At 49.3% G+C, this 16,888-nt stretch overlaps 1 protein-coding gene across 3 annotated transcripts in view; it reads right to left on the bottom strand.

Moving 5' to 3' along the window:
- Nucleotides 1-2,389: 2,389 nt before the first annotated feature.
- Nucleotides 2,390-16,888, bottom strand: part of Aldh1l1 (aldehyde dehydrogenase 1 family member L1) — a 49,577-nt gene continuing 35,078 nt past the window's right edge. For 2 of the 3 annotated variants that reach the window (XM_021189191.2, XM_021189185.2), the window contains exons 17-23: nt 11,639-11,732; nt 10,239-10,338; nt 8,812-8,910; nt 6,038-6,203; nt 4,500-4,605; nt 3,176-3,375; nt 2,390-2,672 (exon numbers count right to left, since the gene is read on the bottom strand). In XM_021189191.2, coding sequence (XP_021044850.1) covers nt 2,617-2,672; nt 3,176-3,375; nt 4,500-4,605; nt 6,038-6,203; nt 8,812-8,910; nt 10,239-10,338; nt 11,639-11,732 — 821 coding nt within the window. In that variant the 3' untranslated portion in view covers nt 2,390-2,616. The remainder of the gene's footprint in view (nt 2,673-3,175; nt 3,376-4,499; nt 4,606-6,037; nt 6,204-8,811; nt 8,911-10,238; nt 10,339-11,638; nt 11,733-16,888) is intronic. The other variant, XM_029534781.1, reaches the window with a different exon arrangement.

Raw genomic sequence — 16,888 nt, 5'->3', positions numbered from 1 at the left:
CCTGAGCTTTATAAGATGAAAAGGTTCTGGGAAAGGAGGGAGGTGGCAGTTGGAAATGACAGGGGGGCGTTTAGTGTCACAGAGCTACGTCCTTATTCCACCTTAAAATGGGCAGTGGAAGTAAACACACATCTTTCCCTTCCACGGGCATCAGGAAGAAAGGCTGGACGTGCCCAGAGCCCTTCTTGCAGGGTGAGGGTGGCTGCACCCTACCACCCTGCCACCCAACACACACACACACACACACACACACACACACACACACACACACAAACACACACACGCAATGGGACCCAGAACAAGCCTCACAGAGAGAGCTACATGGCTTTCATAGACCTGTAAGAAGACCTCTGAGAGGCTGCAGCCGAGATGCAGTGAGCCCTGGGGAGCAGCCCACTTTACTCCCTACATGGGATGGAGCTTTCATGTAGAGGGCATCGTCTGGACCTCCCATTATGAACTGGTGTCCTATAGCTGTGGCCTGAAAGTGAAGGCTTCAGAGATATTCCCAAGGACTCAGGACCTGGGTTTCTGTGTCACTTCACATCATGGGCTTCAAGGATCTCTTGGTTTGGGAGGGGAAAAGGAGCTTTGTAGCAGCCACAGGTCCCTGAGCAAGCTGGCTTCTGTGCTTCAGTGGGCTAGTCCTTCACTGTGGAGAGGATTTAGAAGCCTGCGTGGCAGGCAGCACTGGACAAGCTATGGTGGTTACTGTTGCTACGACCAGTGTTCACATGTGGGAGTCACACAGTCTACTGTCCTATGTCATCTCAGAACTGGGATAAGGTCCAAGAGCTTTGCTGTCAGGCAATGTCACTGTGCACGTCACAGCAGAGCAAACTCATGTAATCTAGATGGTCAAGGTCACTCACTGAACATGATCTACTGGGGACATCTTGCACACACACCAGACAGATAAGGTATAACACTGTAACTGGTTTCAAAACACACACACACACACACACACACACACACACACACACACACACACACACACACACAGAGAGAGAGAGAGAGAGAGAGAGAGAGAGAGAGAGNCACACACACACACACACACACACACACACACACACACACACACACACACACACAGAGAGAGAGAGAGAGAGAGAGAGAGAGAGAGAGAGAGAGAGGAGAGAGAGAGAGGAGAGAGAAAGAGAAATGGCTCAGGAGTTAAGTGCTTGCTGCTTTATGACCTGAGTTTAATTCCCATCACCAAAATCTGTCAGCCTTTAATTCCCCATAACCCTAATTTGATATCTTTTATATCCCCTTCTGATCTCTTCTGGTACCTACATGCACGTGCACATAAACACCAACACAGAGACAAAAAAACAAAATAAAATCTTTAAAAAAAATATACTAATTATCACTTAGTGGACACATAGCCAGTGACAGTGTCACTGTGACCACCCCAGTTTCCTACTCCAACAGCCATGTGGTGGGGTTTACACCACCCTATCACATATACAGGATGAAGTGTTTCATACATCACATCACTTGTAACATCATACATCACATCTCTTGTGACATCATAGGTGGCAGGAATTCTCAGATCTGCTACCATCTTCTGGGATCAATGTTAGGTATGTGGCTTCTCACTGACCAAAATGTAACTCTGCGGCACGTGCCACACTTAGAAGGGCAGGGATGCAGAGGAAGTCAGGGATACCACATAGGCCTGAAATCTTTGTGGCACAGCACAGGCTGATCCAGATCACTGCCTGCCTGGCCAGGGGAGTTGAAGAACAGAAAGGCCTTTAAAGAATTTTGGACCCAGAGAGGCAGAGCCAAAGAAAGGTGGTAGTGGTTGGCATGCCAAGAAGAGAATGTTGGGAGAACCAAGGCAATAGCAAATCTGTTGAGATGTGGTATGTGGGACCTCCTGAATGAAGAAGGTACAGGGGAGAGGGCCTTGGGCACCCACAGGTGAGCACACTGGAGGCAGAAGCCTTGCAGGGGCTGTGCTCTCGGCTGAGGTGGTGTAAGATAGAAAGAAATGCAGGTGGTAGAAGATGGGAGTGCTGCCTGGGGAAATGCCAGGCAGGGTGGAATCCCTGCTGTAGAACCTAGGCTACCATTGTGGCTGTCCAAGTCCACTGAGTGGTTAGTGAGAACCTGGATCCTTGTAGAGGAGACTGGGGTGCTGGATGGCCCAAGGCTCACTCCCCAAGTCCCATTTCCTGTTTCTGGAGCGCACCCTCTTCCATAGCCTCTTGTACCCATTCTGCTTTTGGAGGTGTGTGATGACCCATGCATTGCCTCCTGTGTCCCTCTAAGGAGTCTCATTCTCTGAAGGCCAAGTGATGCTACATGCTCAGGATTCAGGGTGACCACTGCTTCTGGGTCCATCCGAGGCACCCATAGACAGAGCGGTGACACAAAGTGCAGGTGACCTCTGCTCACAATTTTTATTCATGGGGGATATGACTGCTCACTCCACTTGGAGCCACTTCCGAATGTTCAGAGGGTGTCCTGTCACCAGCAGGAGTCCAGGCCAAGAGCTCCAGCAGTTGAAAGGAGCATTGCTGGGGACAGGAGGGTGCTAAGTCACCAGACGGGACAGTGCTCCCCGAGGCCAATAGGTTACAGGAGAAGTATCACAGAGACCTGGCTTCAGTACTCAAAAGTCACAGTCTTGATCCGCAGGTACTCATTCAGGGCCGCCTCTCCTGCAAGATAGCACCCACTGTTGGAACACCTTATGGGTGTGCAGGGGACCCCTCTGGGGAATACACCTGTGGGTAGCCTGTCTCTCTCTACAGATGAGAAACCAGGCCCTGGGGAAATCATGCACCCAACCCAGGCCATCCCTGTAGTAAGCTGTGGGCTTGGGCACCAGTGCAGGCAGGAGAATGATCTGGGGCAACCATTCTAGAACCTTCCATACTACATTGATGGTAGAGGAGGTGGTGTGGATGCCCTACTGGCTATTGGCAGCCAAGAAGTTATCCTCCTGTCTTCCTGTGACTAGAACATGTTATACATACATGTCCTTTCCACTGATGTCTCAGCAAGTACATCAGTCCCAAGAGTGTCCCCTCCCAGCTAGAATTGACCAGCCACCAGTTGTCTTGATCAGTGTGACACCCCAGCACTGGGGACAAGACCTGGCCCTTGGTGGCCTTTGACAGGTGTTTGCTGGAAATCAGTCCCACAGACAGGGTTTGGTTACCCAGGTCTTTGCCAAATCCAGACTGCTTGAATCCTCCAAAAGGTGCGGCCACATCAGTCTTGTTGTACGTGTTGACAAACACAGTGCCCGCCTGCAGTTTGTCACTGACATATAGGGCCTTGTTGATATCGCGGGTGAAGACGCCAGAGGCCAGGCCAAATTCTGTAGCATTGGCCCGAGACAACACCGCATCCACGTCCCTGTGGGGGAAAGCCAAGAGCTCCCTGAGAGATGTCCAGAATGTTGTTTTTTTTGGACTGGGGACAAGGCAAGATCAGAATCTGCCTCCACAAAGTTCCTAGCTCCCTTGATTCCCACCCATAAGATTCTAAAAGAAAAAAAAAAAAAACCTGTGCAGAGGCCAGAGCAAGACTTGAGGAGAAGCAGGCAGCAGTGAGAGGCACTTCACAGAGCAGATCTGGGCATGGGCCCTCATGCAGGGACGGAGCCCAGAAAAGCAGCTTAGGGCAGAAGTGGACTGAGCATTCAGCAGACATCAGACTGAAGAGCTATGGTTGTGCCAGTTTGGCAAAGACAGTGAAGTCTGTCTACTACAGTCAGCACAGTGATTGTAGTCACAGTGACCATTGGCTGGAAAAGGGGAAGAGGAAGGTATCACTTTACCTAAAAAAAAATATTAGCCAAAAAAAGGCATGGAAGGTCAAATATGCCCAAAGATCTGTAGTTCCTCCTCTGTGAGGGGACCCTTCCTTCTCTTTAACCCGGTGGCCTCGATGACTGCTGGGCTCAGGAGTGTGTTCTGAAGCTAGCTCCCAAGGATTCTTGCTACCTCCAGTTGGTTTCCATGCGACCCAGGCTTCAGGCCAGTGACCTGAGCTGCCCAAGGCTGCCATGGAGGCTCTCAGAGCTCAGGTGAGCGAGCGCAGCTTCCTCCTTTGAACCAGGAAAATACAGATGTGGCATGGAACAGAGACAAGCTCACTCCATCCAGCCGACCTAAAGCTCATTTGTAAGACCCAAGCTGTCCCAGGCCACTTGGGTAGCATCAATTGACTACTCATAGGACACCATGAGAACTGGGCCTGGCAGGCTGTACATAATGCCAAAGACATGCAGGGAAGACCAAGGGAAGCAGGGACATGAGAGGCAATTGGCTTTTGCTCATCTGGGCCTGGAAGCCATCCTGGCCCAGGGGAGGCAAAGGGAAGCTAGAACCTCCTATGTTTTGAGAGGCAGGCAGCCCAGGCATGGTGCACAGTCTCTCCGCTGACTCAGTTTCCTCCTCATGGGCCATCTCTTACAGCTCATGTCAAGACTCCATGTATACAGAGGAAAAGCCTGGAAGGCATGGTGGATCACATACCCATCAGCAAACCGAGAGATGATCATGATGGGCCCGAAGGACTCCTCCTTAGCGATGTACATGTGGTCCTCCACATCTGTGAAAACGGTTGGCTGAAAGAAGAAGCCTGTAGGGAGACAGTGGTCCAACACATATCGGAGGTGTAAGTCCCCTGACGGTCTTTTTCCTAGCCTGGCTCACACAGCACTCTGTTCATTCTGGTTCTAACAGCTGCACTATAGACCCAGGCACCTCATTCTCTCCAATAGCCAAAAAGAGTCACCATTGATTTGTCCTGCTTTTGACTGGGTTCTAAGAAACTCTCTACCCTCCAGTTCAGAGAGCAGAAGTGCTGCTCTTATGTTCCTGGGGGCTGCACTGTCCCCATTGGGTCCTTCTCCCTGCTCTGTGAACAATGCTTGCCATCTGCCCCCTCCCAGGGCTTGCCACACTGTCCCATAGGGATGTTTGTGCTTGAATGCCAGTTGAGCTAAATAACAAGCTGTCCTCTGGGTGAGATGCTGGGGAGCTGTCTGTCAAGCTGAAGAACCGCCAATACAGATGACAGAAGATGAGAAACATCAAGAGAGAATGCAAGATGGTGGCTGGGTGTGTGTGTGTGTGTGTGTATGTGTGTGTGTATGTGTGTGTGTGTCAAGGACAAGTCACACTGTTCACAAACGAGACCATGGAGACAGTCAGGAAACTTGTCCCTGAAGCAGGAAGGCACTGCTGGGTATCAGAACCCAAGAGCTCTCAGAGGGTGAATAAACAAAGGGTCAATGGCTGACTCTCGGGGACCCTCAGCAGGATGAGGTGCAGGAGAGCCAAAACATAAATGAGATGCCAGACTTAACAGAACCAGGAGGGAATTAAAATCAAGGGGTCAGAGGGGGATGTGTGTCCTCTCTTCCCTTCCTTCTTTCCATCTGCTAAGGAGAGCCTTCTCTGTGCAGGGGAGGAGGGAGGAGAGAGGAGGGAGGAGGGAGGAGGAAGAGGGAGGTTCATAGCAATTAAATGACACAAGCTGGGAGTCGAATGTCACCCAGGTTCTGATGCAGCTGCCTTTGAACCATTCGTGTCCCTGTAAATGATGCCAATAAACTCACTGGATCACTAAGCTAGACATCAGTGGGTTCATCTTTTTTTTGGTCAGTCCCTGGTGCTCCATCTGGGGTGAGTAGGCATTAGTTCTTGCCTCTCCAGAAGTCACGCCATGCCACAAAACAACGGGTTGACAGAGAAACTGAAATGGGAGGACTTTGAAACCTTAGAGGAGACTGCTACCATGGTGGAGTGTCACCAACAGCAACTCCCTGCACAGCAGACTACGCCTGCACTAGGGAATGTTCTGGAGCCTCACCGTCTCAGCCCCAGACCTGGGTCCAGAGAGTGACCAAGCAGCCAAGGCCCATTATGTCCAAGATCTGACTCTGAGCTGCAGGCCTGAATCCTGACCACACCAGTACTTGGCCTTTGGCTGTATCCAGTCAGGGCTGTAAACCAGAGGCCTAGTGTTTGCTGCCTCAGTTTACCCAAGTGAGCTGGAGAACTCTGACCTGGCCTTGGGACTTGGCTCCCACCACAGACCAGTGTGGCCCCTTCTGTCACACCACGTTGGCAATACTCCACCAGCTTCCTCAGGTGTGCCTCATGGTTCTGCGGGCCATGGTTGGTGTCTCTGTCCAGGGGGTTGCCGATTTTCATCTTCCCCACCTCCTCCACCTGCAGAAAGTCCTCAGGTCAGGTCCTGCTCAACGCTACCGCAGTGTTCTGTGACGGTCAGCACTAGGACACCTCCGATCTTTACGGTTTTGTACTGACCGCAGATCCTGGAAGAACGTGTGGAAGCCATTTCCCAGCTAACGTGGCTTTCCCAGCCTGACTTCAAACCTATCTCCTGCAGCAGTCTCAGTGACAGAGACTGAACAGAGAGAAGGGTTCTGAGGATCAAGTCTACCAATCTCTGCCTTCATTTTCCTGTTTCAACAAATACCTTTGAGAGTGGCCTCCCCCAGGAAGCCTTCCCTCTGCCTCAGGCAGCTTTGAGTCTAGGCTTTGTGACTTGAAGATGCTTCCTAGGGTATCGTCAGGGAGGAACAGAGGAGGTGATCTAATGGCTCTGGGGCTTGGGCTGAAGAGATGGCTCATGAGTTAAAAGCACCAGTTGCTTCCAGAGGATCAGGGATTGGTTCCCAGACACAGAGGCTCAAAACCATCTATAACTCCATCTACAACTCCGGTTCCAGGGGAGTCAATGCCTTCTGACATCTGCAGACACCAAGCATGTTGTGTACATACACACCTGCAGGAGATACATGTATCCACATAAAAAAATGAGTGAGGGGCTGGGCGTGGTGGTGCACACCTTTAATCCCAGCACTCAGAAGGCAGAGGCAAGTGGATTTCTGAGTTCAAGGCCAGCCTGGTCTACAAAGTGATTTCTAGGACAGCCAGGGCTATACAGAGAAAAACCCTGTCTTGAAAAACCAAAAAAAAAAAAAAAGTCAGGATGTAAGATTAAGGAAGGATACATAGACTGGAGAGATGACTCAGCCATTAAAGGCTAGGCTCACAACCAAAACTATGAGGAACACAGAGGCCAACAAGACAGAGCTCTGGGAGACTGGCTCCAGACCCTTTCTAGTGTGGCCTGGCTCCCACCCTGGAGTCTTGAGATCACACAGAGTTGTCTCCAGCCTCTTCAGTTCAGGGCTCACACCCAGGATGGACTGTGAGCCAGGTAATCTTGCTAGTGGGTGTTGTGTGTCATTTGTTATGCAGCCCGGCTACCCAGTCCTTTCCTGTCTTGGTTGCCTTTCATATTGAGATCCATTCCTGACTACTATGGTTTGGTATTAGTATCTTCCCAAGGCCCATGTGTTCAAGGTTTGGTTGCCAGGCTGGGGGACTGTTGGGATGTGGTGGGACCTTTAGGAGACAGGACATAACAGAGGGGAGTGAGATCACTGGAGTTGCTCCCTTGAAGGAGATATTTGGATCCTGGCTCTTCCTCTCTTCTCTCAGAGGCATGAGGTGGGTTTCTGCTCTGCTGTGAACTCCATACCATGATACTCTGCCTTACCACAGACCCAGTGCAACTGGGCCAAAGGACACTTTCTTCCATATGAATCATTTATCTCTGGTACTCAATTATACAGACCTTCCCCCAGGAAATGCTTCTAAGTGGCAATGTCACCCTATCCTTTCCCCAGGGTGTCCTAGTCACAGTGTATGTAAAGTGACAGACTTGCCGCCTCTCCGCATCCCAGTACATGTCTGTTAGGTTCCTGCCTGATCTTCAGGATCTAGGATGGGCTTTCAGTTGTCACAGGGACACCTCCTGCCTCAGGCGCCATCACCTTGGCACTGTTGTCTAGACTTTGCAGATGGGTGGTGGCTCTGGCTGGGCCGACCTGTGCCCTGCATAAATAACATCATCCTAACAGCTAGAGTTTCTCCCTCTCTGGTTTTATGTTAGAAAAGTGTCATTCTACAGCTGTCAACCTCACATGAGGAAGCTGGTCATAAGCCAATCCACAGAGAACCCCCGGAGTCGGGCAAGGAAAGCATCCCTTGCTGGGGCTCACTGACAGAACAAGTCTCACTAGCCGAGGCCCTGAGCTCCATTCCAGCACCACAAACAAACAATAAGCAAACAAGATGTGTCTATGGGGCCAAGAAGACCCCTTTGTTCCCAAAGCCATTGTTGGTCCTTAAATTAGCCAGTAACTCTGGTGGGAGCTACTGCTTGGCACCTGCCAGGTCCCCAGAGGCGCTGGCAGGCTGCTGCTGTTAGCCTTGGGAGCCGGCAGAAGCTGCCCTCCTCTCCCCATGGCCAGCTTGTGGCAACCACTGCCCAACTTTGTGGGCTGGGGGCAGAGCCTGGCCTCTTGACTCTGGGAACCTGCCCAGGGTCCTTCCTGCTCCAGGGATGCTGCCGGGGTTTCTGAGGCCATGTGTCCTTGCTCTCCTCTCCTTTGCCCTGTCCTCTCCTGCTCCCTCCTATGGCTTCACCTAAGGAGGGCAGTTCCATGAATCCTGTACCCCTGGTCCTCATCCTGGCCTCTGTTACTGGAGAAAGTGTCATCTTTGTGGTGGTGGTGGTGAGAATGGAACCCAAAAGCCCAGGCAAGCACGAGGCCACTGAGACACCCCCAGCCCACAGGCCCTTTCGGTTATGTCAATTTGAACTGAAGTCTCATGAGAGTTTCCCAGGGATCCTCTGAACCGATGGTGGCACCCAATGAGAGGAGCCCAGCCACTCCCCTGGGTACCACCACCTCTCCTGCAGCCCGTCCCCCTCCAGCTCAGACTCTAGCCTTGAACTTACCACTTTCTGCACAAACTGGTCATGGATGGAGTCCTCCACAAAGAGCCGGCCTGCCGCAATGCAGTTCTCCCCTTTGTTGAAGAAAACGGAGCTCATGCCCTTTGGAGAAGGACAGAAATGCCAGGTCACGGATCTCCGTAGTGCTTCTGCCCTAGTGCCTATCAGGACTGCTATTCCTTCTCAGGGAAGAAGGGGTGTGCCTGCATCCTGCCATGCATGGATCAGGCTTGACCAGCGCTGGACACACATGTCCTGTGTGATCCTCGGCTGTGGAGGCAAGAGGTGGCAGGGGGAAAATGAGGATATGGGTCACGTGGTAAGAGGAAGCCATAGAGGCCTCACCTTCACTGCCACATAAGGATGCTAGTCACAAACAATAGAGAACAGTATGGGGCGAGTTTGAGACCATTGGTGGTGACTGGGTGACCCAAAAGGTACCAGGTTCTCTTGGGACCAGGCTACATGCATAGCCTGAGGACAAGGCTGAGGGAACAGCTCTGGTTCTGGGGAAGCCCTTGCAGGAGTACCAGAAACCCATCAGAACACACTAGGAGTTGAGAAGCCTATCTATAGCAGGGATAGGGGGCAGAGTACAGTCCAGCTCTCCCGGCCTGCATGACACAGCCCAACAGTTGGCACAGGCCTCCCTTTATGTGCAGGGCTCAGCAGCAGCAACACCTTACATTGAGCCAAGACCCTGGGCTGTTGGGCTTAAGGCGGGCATGAACAAGGACCTGGCCTCCATCAAGCAAGGTGGGACTCCTTTTTAGGACTGTGCTGGGTATCGTGGCTCCTTCAAGGCAGAATGAGGCTTAGACAGGCTGCTAAGATAGTTGGATACCTGGCTGAATGGGCCTGACTGATGTGGAAAGAGCAGGAAGAAGACCAAGGCGCATAAGTGACATCAATGGTAAGAATCACTTCACTTCCATGGCATGTGCCACATGCAGTCACTGTCCTGAGTCCTTAGTCACTACAGACGGGTACTTCCTTGGCCCTATGTAGATGTGTATGCTGAGGCCTGGCCCATGGCTATCCAGTGCATAGGTGGAGACCCTGAGCATGTATGCACGGGGTCACTGGCAGACTGGTGGCTGTCAGCAGGGTCATGCCCAAGAAATCCAAGGATACTTTGTTTTCCACCAATGCCATGAGAGTCAGCCTGCTCATGTTCCCAATCCATGCATCTAGCTCAACAGTGTGACAGTTAGGACATCCTGGGAACACACTGTGGGAACATCCTTGCTCCAAGGATGCTTCTCACTATGCTACTTATACTTGTGGTGACATCATGGATGGCTGTCCAGCTTAGGTTAACCATAGATGCTGAGAGATGCTGCACTCCCATCTCTCTGCCTCTGCCCTGATGCCTCACACTTCTTTCTCCCATATGTTCCCATCTCTTTCTACCCCAGGCCCAACCTCACCATCTGTACAGCTTTGTTGAGGTCACAGTCAGCAAAGATGATAAGGGGTGACTTTCCACCCAGCTCCAGGGAGACCTTCTTCACATTACTCAGGGCACAGCTGGAAGGAACAGAGGGGCGAAGCTAATGTCAGGTGGCCCAGAGCACAGGGGCTTGCAGGCAGAGTACAAGGCAAGTCCAGGGTGTGTTAGATTCCAAAGAGCCACCAGACACCACCCCTGCGCCTACAATCTACTCCACTTCCTACCACGGGGCCCATTCCTTATTCCCCTAACACCGGGCCTAGGTGCAGCCTTTCATATTCACAGATGCCCTTCTCCCCTCCACTTTGTCCCCTTCATAGGGTCCTTTTCTGACCCTCCTATATAAAACCCTCACCTTCCCGTGTATCTGTCAGATGCTGGGCTCCACATTCTGTTTATGAGTGACTCCATCTGTGAGAAGGCAGGCCTCCCCACAGTAGCATGCACTTGTCTGGTTCTCGTGACACCCCAGTGCCTATCACACAGCTGGGGCTCCAGGAATGTGGATTGAGTATGTCCTAAAGAGAATCATCCCTCAGCTGGAGTAGCTGTGGCCAGAGAGCTGTGTTGGCCAGATAGGGATGTCTCAGGATTTTAGTGACCAAGCAGAAAGATGTCAGGAATCACAGACATGTGTCCATGGGCAAGAGTCATACTTCAGCCATGCCACTTAAAGTAAGTGCCAAACATGGCCTGAGAGAACAGGTCTTCTTGTTCTAGACCCCCCAAGGGTATGGGCTCCCCTGCCCCAGCACTGCCCACAGGTGACTCAGAGCAGCCTTGTATGTACGTACCAAAGCCCTCAGGTGCTGAGACTCCTTATGGACAATATGCACGGAAGCTGTACCCACAGCTCTCTGTATAAGATGCCTAACACAATGTGAGCATGGTATGAATACTTGTACTGGCTAGGTAAATGTAAGGCCGGGCATGTTCAGCACAGGCAACATTGACTTTCCAAATATTTCTAATCTGCAGCTGTTTGAATCTGCCATGGATACAGAAAGTCAACTGTAATAGATTCCACTTAATCTAATGTATCTAAAACATCGCCAGGCCGGTTTGTAATCAATATAAAAGCTATGGATGAGTACATATTAGTATGTGCTGAGTTTTTAAAATCAATGTCTAGTTCATACTCATGGCAATCTCAAGTCAGATCTGCTGACTTCTACACTGCTGGGGTTAAGAGATAGCATGGTACCAGAACCCTGCTGTGTGTGGCTTCCACTGAGCCTCTCAAGGGCTTATGGAAAACTCTGAATCTGTATTAACATGCTGGGGTTGGCTATGCCCACCAAAACCTACCAAGCAGGACCCAGCTTGTGGGGTCACCATCTCTATACCCAGATACCATGGCTCATGTGACCCACCTACCTTTTCATGATGTGCTTTCCCACCTCCGTGGAGCCTGTGAACCCTATTTTCCTCACATCAGGGTGGTCTGAGAGTCTCTGGCCAACCAGCGAGCCTATGGTTAGGATAGGTGAGAAAGTCAAGGAGACCTCTGAGGTCTGGGAAAGGCAGCCACCTGTCCCTCACGTGTCCACCAGAGGATGCTACACCAAGCTTTTTACATGGTATGCCATGTCAGGGCTCATGGGACTTTGCCCTATTATGGACTGAAATATGTTCCTCCAAATTAAAATGCTGAAGTACCAACCCCATTGCCTCTGAACGTGAGTGCACCAGGAGGCAGGGTCTCTAAAGGAGTCAGGATAGATTCTACCCTATGAGACTGGTGTCCTAATAAAAGAAGAAAATCAGGATACAGATCTATACAGGGAGATGGCTGTGTGAGGGTACAGATCCAATGTCATCTTCACAGCAGGGAGTGAGGCATCAGAGGATGCCACCCTGCCAACTCTACTCTTGGGCTTTTGCCCCCACCCCCTACCCCAGGGCTGTCACCATAGCTGTCTGATGAGAAAGCCCCAGGCTCAACGCTTCATCATGTCATGGTGGTACCAGAAACCTCACTCTGCATCAAGTGTGGAAATCGGGGTCACTGGCCTAAACCCAATGACTTTCAAATGTCAGGGTCAACACTGACTGTGGCTCATGGAGGAACATCATGGATTCAGAAGTTTCACCCTTGGGGTGCTGATAGTCTTGCCATGTCTATTTGTACTACTGAGCTCCAACCTGCCCCATAGAACCCCTCTCTCCTTCATATCCCTCAGCCTGGTCAGTGGCCAAGTCCTTGGTGTCTCTCTGGTCCCTGACTCAGTGAGACCATAGGGAGGGTTGCTGCTTTATCTCAGGATCAACAGAAACCCCTCCCCAACCCCCAGGTTCTTTCCTGATTTAGTTTCTGCAATCGGTTTGTTCTTTTCCCTTCCCTGTCTTTTATGCAAACACCCAGGGCTAGCAAGCCCTAGGCTCACACTTCTCAGTTTACAGGGCTTCCTCAGCTGATCACGGCCAGATCTCCAAAGGCCACCCTTAGATACGTCATCTCCTAAATATGCATCAACAGCCAAACTCCCTGGAATTAGAACCATCTCTTGTCCTCAGCTTACTCAGCCTTGTGTGCTTGGATGGTTTAGGGCCTCTCAAATCCAATGCCTTTGAAGTGGTGCTTTTAATCTTTCCCAGCCCTGGTCCCTGCATCCAATCCCAGGGTAAACTGGATACTCCATACAGCTAGCTTTATCGAGAGGAGAACCTGGGAGCTGCTGGCCTCGAAGTTAATTCCATTTTGACACTACTGTTAAATAACTGCGTTGTGGATAACGTGTTTGCAAAGATGTATGTGACAAGGGACTCATATCCAAAATATGCAAAGGTATTTAAAAAAACCACTACATTTAAGCAAACAAATGAGTTATTTAAAAACCAGGAAAAGATCTGCAGAGATGCTTCTCCAGATACAAAGAAAGCAAGCCAGCATGAAAAACAATAACATTGCCTCTGGCAAGGTCTTTCTGTGTAGCCCAGGGTCTCAAACTCAAAGTCAACTGTAGTGACAGTTTTGGAGTTTTGATTTCTTTGAAAAAACACAGAAATATTATGGGAACATGTTTTTGTTTTAATCCCAGGTGTGGGATAAGGTCTGTATCAGACTGCCCACAGCAGCTGACTATGATTTGCCTCATGCTCTAGCAGGAGTGTGATTTTGCCAGCTGCAGATAGTTTCTGTGATTATGTGACATTTAGAATTCTGGGGACTTTGGAGAGGGCATGAAAATGCTGGGGCTGGGTTGTTGGTTGCTTGCTGTTGTTGGTCACGGTTTGCTGAGTAGTCATGCTCAAAAGAGAAGCAAGAAAAGGAAGAAATTAGATATCCTGACAGGTTCCCAAGGAACCTGACACCCCTAATCAGCAGGAAGTGGTGTAATGATAATGCTGCCCCCTTTCCTTTCTATCCATTTTCACTCCTATCTAGTGTTAGGGGTTGAAAGGGTGGAAAAAGGTAGAGAAGGGTGGAAGAAAGAAGAACCCACAAAGTAGACAAAGTCCAGCCACAGTAACCCTCCTGGCCCAGCCTACCAAGCTCTGAGACTACAGCTTGTGCCGCCCTACCCACTCCAGCAGCATGTGCCATCGGGGAAATTCCCTCAGGTCTGTGACTTTGCCACTGCCACCCTGTCACAGCTACATGCTGTGTACTTTGATGGTAACATAGGCAATGAGAAACTTCATGAATAACAGTCTTTAAAAACACATTTGGCAAGTTCTGAAGTTACTCTGTGTTTATAGGTTCAAAGAGAAGTTGAGATTGCAATGGTCTCATACTTAAGAATAATAAAAACACAACACAATAGAGCCAGTGAAATAGTTCAATGGATAAGTGCCTGCTGGCAAGCCTCAATACCCGAGGGAAACTCCTGGAACTCATGTGGTGAAAGGAGAGAAATGACTCCCTTGTGTTCCTCTCTGACACACAGCATTTTACTGGCAGGGTTATCCACTTGGCAAATATGGTTGAGGGGTTGGGAATCTCTTCTTCACCTGACCCTTTGTAAAGGAGCACTCCAGAACATTGTCTACCTGCTCTATTTCCTCACAGGAGAGACTTTTTCCAGCAGGAAAGCTGTCCATAAGAACAGAGAACATCAACACTCTCAAAAGAAACCAGCAAGAAACACTCAGCCTTAAGGGCATTCAAGAACAGAGGTTTGAGGGTGAGCAACTTAGAAGGAGCAGAGGGCTCCAGGAGACAACTGAGGATCGTATGATACCTAAGAGCAGGATGAGGGAGAAGCCCTTCAAACCTCAAATGCTAGCATTAAAAATTATCCCTTCTTCACAGGCTGGAGACATGACTCAGCACTGGAGAGCGCTGGTTGCTTTCTCAGAGAACCTGGCTTTGATTCCCAGCATCCACCTGGCCTGTGACTTCATCTTCAGGGGAATACAAAGCTGCTAACCTCCATGGGTACCTTCACTCATGGGTATATACCCTTCCACACATAATATAAAATAATAAATTAAATCTTTAAAAATTACTCATTCAAAGGGCTTGAAGTCGTAGAATGTAATGGAGTACTGACAAAAAATGATGAGCGGGGGCTAGGGACACGATCAGTGATTAAGAGCACTGGCCGATCCAGATTTGATTTCCAGCACCCACAAGGTGGCTCACAACCATCTGTAACTCCAGGTCCAGTGGATCTGATGTCCTCCTCTGGCCTCCCTGGGTACCAGGTATGCACATGGTACACCAACACATATGCAAAAAAACCCTATATGCATATATATGTACACATATATGTACACACACACACACACACACACACACACACACACACACATATAATGATGAGCACCTGGGCTAAACAGCTAAGTGACATTGGCAGAGGCAGAAGGATTAACAGCAGCCAGAGAAATCCAGTCAAGTGAACCTTACTGAGACTGCTGTCCTGGCAGGCGGCTGTGGCTACCAGGCTCCAGCTCAACCCTCAGGGAAATGATAATAAAGCTACAGACTTTGGGGAAAGAGATTTCATTGAAAGTATCTAATGAAGTCACTAGACAGGCAAGCAAAGAAAGAAACAAGCATTGATAAGGGAGGGGAAACAGTATTCAAAATTGCTACAAAATATTACTTGCTTAAAGTGCTTACTTTTGGAAAAAAGAAAGAAGAAAAGAAAGAGAGAGAAAGAAAAAAAAGGGGCCAGTTAAGAAACAACTGATGTGCTTCACAGAGGAAGGGCTGGCAGCCAAGAGAGCAAAGCTCAAGAGGAAAGCCAGCAGAACATGTTAAAACTAAAGCAAGGGCTCAACGTCAGATAGGAGGCGACAGAAGAACCAGTAAACAGGGGGCAAAAGGGTTGAAAAATGACCAGAGCCTCTGGGGCAAGCAGGGCACTGTTAGCTGTAGCAATCCGCATGTCATAGGAGTACCAAGAGGAGAGGAGAAGGAAAGGTGCAAACAACCGTGCTGAAGATGGCCCAAAGTTTGACAACACTAGTCTGTGCATCTAAGAAGCTGGAAGAATTTCTAATAATAATGACCACAATGAAATCCACACACTGACACATGGGGCAGAAATGAAGAGGAAAATGGTGAGGGAGGAATGACCTATCAGATACACAGGAACACCAATCAAACTAACAGCCAATGCCTCAGCAGAAACCAGAGGCCAGAAGGCACATGGGGTGACACAGGAAGGCATGTGGGGTGACATAGGGACAGCACATGGAGCAACATACTGAAAATGCAGCAAAAAGCAGTTTCACCTTAGCAAAACATCTAGGTCTTCAAAAAATGGAGGAGAATAAGGACATCGTCCCACAGAGAACTGAGGTTTGTGGTAAGTAGAAGAAATACTGAAGGAAGCTCTCAGAGATGAAAGCAAGCGATCTAGAATCAGTATCTGACAGTAGTCAGAATCCACGAAGTGTGTGTGTGTGTGTGTGTGTGTGTGTGTGTGTGTGAAGAACCAAGAACATGGCTACTCAAGCAATGTGACACACACTTCATCTTTTAACTGATTTAAAAAGCAGCCTTATAAGACAGCTGCACAGTTTCTTTGCATTACCTAAAACAGGTAAAAATGTAACAGCTGGACACCAATGACAGAGGGGAGGAGCAAGCCAGAGAAAGGGGTGGCAGAGACTCAGATCCACCATGAGACCAGGAAAGAGGGGACAGATAAGAACTGCCGAAGACAGCCCCCTCTTCCAACCTCAGTAGCAGACACAAAATGATACAAAGTAATCTCAGTAGCTACACTACTACAATTAGTTGCCAAGTAACTGCACTGGTGATACATGTGTATATATACAAAAGGTAACAGCACAAAAGGAGGTCTCAAGCTACATAAAGCAATATTTCTGTTTGCCCAGGGTCAGTGTAATGTAGATTTTCCCAAAATAAGGAGTAAGTGATAAGTCCTAGAGAAGATACTAAGAAGAATAAAAATTCACGATAGCCTAGAAAGCTGGCTAACTAGTAAGTTCCAAGGACTACACAATGAAACCTTGTCTCAAAGCAAAAGGAAAAACAAATACACGATTCTTAACTTTTAAAAATGTCTTAAAGAAAAAGTGTAACACATACACATATGTGTGTATATACTTATATGCATGTATACACATACATCCATCCATACATACACTCATACATACATACACATGGCAAAAAAAATCATTATTACAAAGCTAAAATGTCGGACAGGT

Source organism: Mus pahari, chromosome 2 (assembly GCF_900095145.1).
Source record: "Mus pahari chromosome 2, PAHARI_EIJ_v1.1, whole genome shotgun sequence".
NCBI lineage: Eukaryota > Metazoa > Chordata > Mammalia > Rodentia > Muridae > Mus > Mus pahari.
This window is presented reverse-complemented; position numbering and strand designations above follow the sequence as displayed.